General features: G+C 31.1%; 1 protein-coding gene across 1 annotated transcript; it reads right to left on the bottom strand.

Moving 5' to 3' along the window:
* Positions 1-360: 360 nt before the first annotated feature.
* On the bottom strand, positions 361-4,696 carry LOC132307234 (wax ester synthase/diacylglycerol acyltransferase 7-like). Its single transcript, XM_059804936.1, has 5 exons — positions 4,321-4,696; positions 2,023-2,598; positions 1,348-1,704; positions 1,001-1,138; positions 361-779 (listed from the first exon to the last, which is right to left on the bottom strand). The coding sequence occupies exons 1-5, from the start codon at positions 4,507-4,509 to the stop codon at positions 642-644; spliced, it is 1,398 nt and encodes a 465-aa protein (XP_059660919.1). The 5' UTR covers positions 4,510-4,696; the 3' UTR covers positions 361-641.
* Between the last annotated feature and the right edge of the window lie 4,774 nt (positions 4,697-9,470).

The raw sequence follows: 9,470 nt of genomic DNA, 5'->3' as shown, positions 1-9,470 counted from the left end.
TTTCCAGGTCTCAAAATCTTGGTTTTCTTCAGGCAATTCACAAGTTTAACAGCAATAGAGATGATTTTTTAAATAAAAAAAAAAAAAAAAAAAGAATGCTCATTTGGTTCATTTGGAAGTAATGCTATGTTCGATAAGAAACAAAAAAATTTAATGGAAGGGAAGGAAGAAGGGATGGACAAGAAATCTCTAGGAAAGAGATTTTGTATTTCCTTCTTTTTATTCGGTTTAATAGAAGAGAAGATAAGATAAAGCAATAAACTAATAATTTACTATGTTCATTAAAAGAGAAGGAAGTATAAAGTTTTAATTGTTTTTACCATTATATCCAATAATATTTATAATGTTGTAACATGTCGATAATAGAATTGTAATGTAAAATTTCTATAATTTAGGATAATATTCAATTTAAAACTTCTATAATACTCCACTTGTCTTCCATCCTTTCTTCCTCTTTTAATTTTTTTCTAATATCAACTCTACCAAACAAAGGAAGTTCGTTCATTTCTTTCTATTTTCTCTCCACACCCTTTAATTCCTTCCCTCCTACCGCACATAACATAAAGCAATGTTTTTGCCTTGAACCACAAATACAACAATATTTGATTTTACTAGAGTAATTAATTTGTTGGTGAAGCACATCAAACTGCGGCTTTGAACATCATCTCAAAGGCGTTCTCGATGCACGACTTGAACTTATGTGGATCCATGAAGCCTTTCTCCATCCCCACAGAAACTCTCAATGTTCCCGCATAACTCACCATTGTTACCGAAAGACTCTGCAAATTCACACACACTTTGTTACAGTTACTACATACATTTGATCAATTAGTCAAGTTCTTTAGTAAAGATTGTCAAACAAACTTTACTCTTAATGTAACTCGTCACATTTAAATGTTAACCGTGATAGTCGTAGTTGTGAGAATAACGCGACTGTTACTAGCATTCTTCGTGTTAATTAATATATCATGATAAAAATACATGTGCATGCACAATATACCTGTGGAGCACCAGCCACATTGAAGTAAAAGCCTTTAATGGGATGATTACCCAAAGCCATCCGTTCCACAGGGCCAATCAAATTTGAGATTGCCATGCTGGAGTTCCTTAGCGTGCTATGAATATATCCGGCCGTTGCCTGTAACACCAAATTCGTCATAGGTATTTCCAACTCCGAAACAGGCACACTCATTAATTTGTTAAATTGAAAAAATATTTAAAATCAATACTATAAGCAATGCTACAATTATCGTTTGGTGTCTCACAAAGTCATAAACTCATGCTGTGTGAGACACCCGATAGTCAAGTTTCTTCAATTGTGGAATTTTCGATACTACACATTTTTACCTCAGGGCCTTTAAATTTTTGGAGTGTCTCTAGGAGTCTACCGATGAGATGAACAACTGCAGAGTTTCTTTTCCTCTTGATTAATTGATGTGTAGCCAAGACAAAATTGAGAGGGTCTGGTTGCTCAGAATTGGATAGGGTGGGAATGGGCACATGCAAGAATGCGAATTGGTTACCCCATGTCTTATCAGTATTATTTCTGACCATCTCGTCAACGGACTTGTATCCACCAATTGCTCTAGTGTTGAGCAACACTAGTGCTGTTGAATGTGAATTGCTTACCTCGTCTTGGCTTGTTGCTTGCATGTATAACCGAGTTCCATAAAATATTATCCCCACAAGCACATCATTTATCGTCTGTTCAAAAATAAAAAATAAAATAACAATAACAATAACAATAACGTAATTCTAATATTTTTAAGAACAAGTCTCTCACAAAGAAATTTTCACCATGAGTTTGTACCTTCATTCATTGAATTGATTAGATGATGTCAGACAACTAATCCAGTAGGAATGGGTGTCAGTTCACAGTGAAAGCAACTTCATTATAATTTTTAATTTTTTTAACAGATATATTTAACATATGAAATTTCAAAAAGGAAACAAAAAAGAAAGCAAGCATGCCAAAGTTTTAAGTAATTTGTAACTAAAAAGGTTAAAAAATTTATAGTTTACCACTTCAAGATTGGCCTTAATTTGTTTGATGCGATCAAGAGAAAATGTCATCGTTGTTATAGCAATTGGCTTGAACTCCATTCCATCACCACCAGACCGGATCGGTGTCCGATCATCTTCCACCAAACTACTCTTCAGAATGCTCCATCCAAAATCAAAGACCGTGTTGATGAGTCCGGAGAATATCCGAGGCAGTTGCCAGAAAATGTTGTCGCAGTCACCCTCTAATTTTGTGTTCGATTGGCGGGAGGGGAATGTTAAAGGAAGAGTAGGATCATCAGCTCTTTGTAGACAAGAAAGGAGAGCACCCATCAGAGAAAAGCCATCTCCAAGTGCATGGTGAAGCTTGAAAATAATATTTCCAGCTGCATTGCTTGTGGGGTACTTAATTATATGAATTTCCCACAATGGTCTGCTCTGTGGAAGTTGATCCATGACTATCTCTGACAGATAGTCATCAAGGTACTCATCATAAGATTCAGGTGACGTTGCAGGTGGGAAAATGGGGACATTAACATGGTCTTCTAAATTCACTTCCACTCTTCTCCATTTCTTTCCTCCATTTTTCTCTCCAACCTGTCCAAACATCATGATAAAATTGTTACATTGTTAGTCACCCTTCTAAACGTGAAAAGGCTAAAATTAGAATTAGTGAAATTGAAGAAAATAAAAAAAATTAAGTTAAATGTTTGAAGTTACTTTTTTCCAATTTTATCAATTTCAATTCCAAGTTTGAATTCTATATAACTGAACATAAACTAAATACAATTGAGAGGACACCACAAAGTTAATTAGAAAGTTAACGAAACCAAAGTTCATCTTAAACTAATAACATGACTTCTTTGTTTTTTTTAGTACCAACACATATTTCACAAATTGTTCCTCCAACTCTTCCTCCCAATAGGTTAGTGTTTTGGTAGATCTTGGAATTTCAGACTTCGAACCTCTACACCTTTACATCTACTAATCTAACTTCTACGTATATATGTATTAAGAGTGTGTGTGTGAACAAACTTTTATATATATATATATAACTTCTACAAAATGACTCACGATTTCCAAAATTATTAGTACGACCCCACTTTTTACTTTGTCTCAAATAAAAAAATATCAATCAATCTCTCTCTCTCTCTCTCTCTCTCTCTCTCTCTATATATATATATATATATATATATATATATATATATATACTCATTTTAAAAATACAATAACTCATTTTAAAAATACAATAACTAGAAAAATTTAGCTAAATCCGAGTTTGATTCATCCATTAACAAAAATTTTGTAAAATTTGGTTGTCTTTCCTATAATACTTAAAAACATGAAAAATAAGGCCTAGACAATAAAATTTGGCTGGAAAATAATGTATGTCGCGAGCAAAGCTGGTGAGTGTTGATAGTTGGCCTGATTATGATAAAGATGGGTCTTCATGGGTCAATTCTTTGCATTGTAATTAAGTTTCTATATATTTGTCATATGAAGTGGAATAAAAGATTATATTAATATGTTTAATTTGCATTTTCTGAAACAAATTCCCAACTCCATCCCAATTGAATTGGTGAGAAAAAATTAAAGATTGTGTGTACTTTAATGGTACCTCCACGCCTTCCAAAATAAAAGGAGGGATAAAAATCGATTAAATATATCAATTATTTTTTAAAAAAACATCATTTACTAGAGAAACACCTTCAATCCCTTTTCGTAAAATGAATTAATAAGGCTTTATTATTTTGCACTCTCTTAATTTTTTGAGACTCGCCAAAGGTGAAACATGGACTTAAATAGTGTACATGATTTGGAATAATTGTGTGCATTCAAAGTTTTAAAATCATTCGAGAATCCAAAGTAGTTAGTGAATGGTTTGATTTTTACTTTAGAACACATATATGTTATAAAAATAAAAACAAAAATAAAATCCTAAGCATATTTTCCCCATAATAACATGTAAAAGAAACACACAAGATTAAATAGGACAAGCAGTACTCATGACTCATCCGTTTCATGTTATATTACTAATCTTTTCGGTTTTTCTTTTTTTTTTTTTTTTTTTTTTTTTTTTTTTTTTTTTTGAGAGGTATAATCTTTTCGTATTTGTAGCAAAGAAACGCTCATAGTCGTGTGATTATGGAATGGGGTCTTGAATGGAGGCAACATATATGCATGCTAAGAAGTAAAATCCCATTGATGAGTGAGAAGAGGTAAGCTAGTCTGAAAAATGGAAAGCAAATATGAAAAGTATACCAAAAAAGAAAGCACACACACATGCACGAGAGAGAGTGAGAGAGAGAGAGAGAGTACCATGATGGAGGAAAAGCGCGGGTTAATTGGTAAGAAGACATCCTTGAGCAGTGACATAGTTAGCGAGTCGTCAAAAATGGGGATTTCGACTTCCAAAACGGCAATGATATAGAGCGATAACACCGAGCTGTTGAGGTACTGTGAGCTAGGACTCGCTGGCTCTGATACTACTTCTTCCTCAAACACCATTGCAAATTTTTGATTCACAAGTATGGTTCATACTAGCTACTACTAGTGGTGGTTGCCATTTATATAGGGGAATTAAATGTTAATAAAAAAAGCCCTAAGAAAATTCCAAATAAGTTGATTTACCCCAAAGTTTGTATTTGTAACACGTAATATATACATTATACATATTAATTTTGATTGTTATATAGTGTAGACAATTAATTTCAGAAGATATGTTGCAAAATTGGTACTCTTTGAAGGAAGAGGATCCCCGGTCCCTTTTTGAATGGTTACCCAAGAGACACGTGACTGTTCTAATTAGAGAAGGTGACTATCGGTCCAAACTCCAAACACATGGAACCAAAAGGCCAGTTGAAGAAATCCTCCACTACACCCAACTTTACTTAACTATTAATATTTGCATATTATTCTCATCTACTAATTTTTTTTTAGAATATCACCCCCTTGTACCATCCACAGTTTTGCACTAGAAACCCTTTTGTAAGTAATTAAGTCGTTTGGATATTAGGGGTACAATTTGTGTTCGTGGGTCCTATTCGTACCTTGTCATAACATAAGTATGCTATTATATAGGTCAATATGAACACGTCATGATTATAAATTTGGTTAAAAAAACATTGACACAAACAATACATGATTATTACAAAGGTAACAAAACATGACATGCGTAGCCTATTTAATAAATGTGTAATAAATGTTTCTAATTATTTACCAAATTATTGCCCATAAAATGCAATAATAAATAAATTCTTTTTTATTTATACCCTCAATATATATTTATTTATTTATTTTGGCACGATTTTTGTATTTAAGATAGGATTCTTTATGTTGAACTAAATAAGAATTTCAAATGAGATTGAATTTAAAAATATATATCATAGAAAATTTTCGAAAATTTCATGCCTGAAATAAATAAATAAATAATTATTGCATTTCATGTGCAATAATTTGGTAAAGAATCATAATTCAATAATTCAAAAAGTAACAATTATAAAGAATTCAATAATTCAAAAAATATATATATTGCATTTTATATACACATAACAACACTTTACTATGAAATTAATAGCATATATACCCCAATGGGTATTTTTGGAATAGTAAAAGGTCAACACAGGTATTACAATACTAATTTATCTCAGATTTTGTATTGAGGGTTGTTTCTGCACAATGTGAAAAGAATATAGATGTTTTTTCACGTACACTTTTATAAATACGAGGTAAAAGTGCTATGCGGAGTATACATTGGGAATTTTTTCTGCACTCGCCCTAATGTTTTATTTGTGCAAAAGGTTAAGAGAGAAACTGGTTTCCATTCTTTTGCTATTGTTCGGAGTTGCAGTTTTTGTAATACACTTAATTTTCAAAGGATTTATTTATTTATTTTATTTGTATTTTATTTGATTATGTGGCTATGTGTTTATGTACTTAATTAATTTAAATTTTTTAATGTGAATTATGTGATTTAACTGTGTGTGTACTTACTTGTTTCATTGTGTGTAATAATTTAGATTTAAATGTTTTATTTATTTTATTTAAAATGATGAATTTGGATAGTAGTAATGGACCAACCAAATGGGTCTCATGGATTACTTAGATAGAAAGCTTAGATGGGTAAGGATTATGACCCATTAGTGCATATATATATATATATATATATATATATATATATATATATATATTATGATGTGTGTATATATATAGATATTGTTTGTATTTTATTATCATTATTATTGTTATTATTATTTTTTATTTCTAGTTAGTCTTAGATTAGGATTTGGGTGTTAAAATATATAGAAGTAATAGTCAGAAGAAGATGGTTTTTATATATACGTGAGTTGCAAAAGAGACATAGATCTAGAGAGAGAGAGAGTTAAGAGGAATAAAAAGGTGACCGGAATAGCTTGGAAGTTGCCGAATTTAGAGAAGAAGATCGAAAAATTCATATAGTTGAGTTTCAATCCAAAAATCATAAGGCAAGTTCTTAATATATCTCTTCCCTTTTGAATCTATGATCTTTCCATCACATGCTAGGCTTTAGGAATTAAATCAAAGAATTAAACGGATCAATAAATTGTTTTGCATGAGTTGCTAGAGAGACATAGATCTTGAGAGAGAAAGAAAGAGAGAGAGAGAGAGAGAGAGAGAGAGAGAAGAGGAAGAAGAAGGTGACCGGAATAGCTTGGAGGTTGCCGGATTTAGAGAAGAAGACCGGAGAATTCATATAGTTGAGTTTCAATCCAAAAATCATAAGGCAAGTTCTTAATGTATCTCTTCCCCTTTGAATCTATGATCTCTTCATCACATGCTAGGCTTTAGGAACTAAATCAAAGAATTAAATGGATCAATAAATTGCTATACATAAATTGTAATCGAAGGATTTTGTGCTTATATGTATTTATTCTTTAATTTGATTGATTCTTTGATTTGATGCATAAAACTTGTTTTAAATTGTTGGATCTAATGTACATTCGTTGTATAAATCAATGATGATCATATGTGACTTAGAAAACAAGTTTTAGGATCCAAATCGTGGAGTTATAGTTCAAAAACCGGATCTGCGAATTCTGCCCAATAACTTGGTGCTTGAGCACTGGGGTTTGTGCTAGAGTACAAAGCTGTCCGATGTGCAGTGCTCGAGCACAGATGGGTTGTCCTCGAGCTCTGGGGACTTTTTATTAAAATTGTTTAAAATTACCCCATTTTAAGTGTAATTAATCACGAACATGTTTATGAGTATTGGGAATAGTAATATAGGTCTAAAATAAATAAATATATATATATATATATATATATATATATATATATATATATATATATATTGGCGATAAATCTTCATGTTTTGATGTTAGATGAGAAAGATTAAATTAATTAAATAAAATTGATTTACGTACCTTTTCGTAATATTTAATTTGTGTAATTAAACTTGATTATTGAATAAACTATTATATCAATTAATCTTTCGTATATTTAATTTTTATAATGGTTGTGGATTACATTATTATAATCATTGTTATAGAGATACTTATAATCTACGAGCATGATAAATGGATATAATTAATTATTTATCCTTGTTAAATATGAGTTGTTGATATATGATTTTTAAATCATGTTTCTATCATAACTGTTGCTCTAGACTTAAACTGTTATGGATTATAATTTCTATGCTATTGATATATGGCTATGATGAGATTTATTTCTATATATGAGGTTGATCATTGAGATAGTTATTAAGTTAGGCTCTTTGATATTTTATACCATTGTTAGATATGGTATTGATTGATGTGTAGGTGGGCTGGCTATTAAGTCATGACACTGTACTTGTGCCGTTAGATATACTAGTTATTTATTGATGTTGTATATATATCTATGTGTGCCATGATACGATCTTGAGGTCTCAGGATCTATGGTTAAGACTAAGGCGTATATTGTCGGATTAGATGGGTAGCTGGAATAGGAGATGTGTGTACCCTGGTAGAAGGTGGGACTCTGGACCACCTCATGTGCGATTTTTTCAAAAGATATCCACTACACGGTTGAGACTGCTCTATTACCAGTGCGAGTCTTAGTGTGTATATGTATGTATTGACTATGTAGATATAACATGAGTTTGGCTAAGGATATATTGATTATCGGTTCTCTGATCAGGTCATAGTAGAGGGATCTTTTTTATGGGTCTGACCCACTATTTATTTTTCAAGTCCTCGGCAATACCAGTCTTAGAGTTGTTCGTGCAGATTAGAAATCGTTCATCTTCACTCTTCCGTATCATTGATGTAGGACATTACTTCAGAGTACTCATTTATTTATTAGACTTAATAGTTGTTTATTATTTCAGTTGGGATTTTATTAAGGATCCACATAATATAGATTCCCGAGTTATATTTTGGAGGATTATTGGTATCAGAGAAGTTTATTAATTAATTAATTTTATTCATTGAGGATTTAATTATTTAATTAATATTTTAGTTTTCCTTTCAGCTTTAATTTATTCTTTATTTATCTATTTGTATTTCGTATTCATTTGTTACCTTAATTGCTTGATATTCCTCAGTCTCAAGCGCGAACCTGATCAACCCGTGTTCCGAAATCAAGGGGTATCACAGTTTTGCACGTTGTTCGTTTTACAGAATGGATCTCAATGTTTGACTGATTTCTATGATGTTTGCTATCATGAATCGAGGTATTTACATTTAACTATTCATTTATACATTATGGATATATGAAAAAAATTGAAATTCTAAGATTTTGGGATTCATATTTTATTTGTGATTAATATTTTGCATGTATAATTATAGTTTACATGTGGTATCAGAGCTTATGTTTTAGGAACTCATTATTTTCTGTTAAATGTTGCATAAATAATATTTAATATATGATGTTGATTGCATGATTGATTTTCTGAAAAATACAATCAGAAAAGAAAAATCTTTCCAAAATAGTTTTTCATATTTGTATCGACTTGCAACTCAGTTTTGACCTGTTTGGAGTGTGATTCAAGAAATTAGTATTAGACACAAATATTATGGGCTTTAAGTCTTTGTTTTGGAGCCGCTGAGTTTTTGCAATTCTGAGTTTCGAGTCAAAGGTTGTGTCTAAAATACTGAAACTGGTGTTTGCTTGATTGACTTTGTCCAACATATGATTTTACAAGAATATTCTAAATAAATTATTAATTGCATGAAGTATGTGTATTTCTTTATTTTTCTAATTTTCTAGAATAATATATCAGTTTAGAAAACTTGCATATGCAAATAAATTAGGGTTATGTGCAAAAAACATCCCTATAGTATGTTTACAGTGCATATTGCACCCCTCACGTGCAAAAAAACTCCCCTAAACCATACATCTGTACAAATAGATCCTACTTACACATTTATGATAAATTTGGACTAAAATGCCCTTAGCAACATATTTTATATAAAAAATAAAATAAAATTTTGTGAAATGGCTAAAAAGGG

Source organism: Cornus florida, unplaced genomic scaffold (assembly GCF_030987335.1).
Source record: "Cornus florida cultivar Cherokee Brave unplaced genomic scaffold, ASM3098733v1 CherokeeBrave_3.0.0_Hap2_Chr05, whole genome shotgun sequence".
NCBI lineage: Eukaryota > Viridiplantae > Streptophyta > Magnoliopsida > Cornales > Cornaceae > Cornus > Cornus florida.
This window is presented reverse-complemented; position numbering and strand designations above follow the sequence as displayed.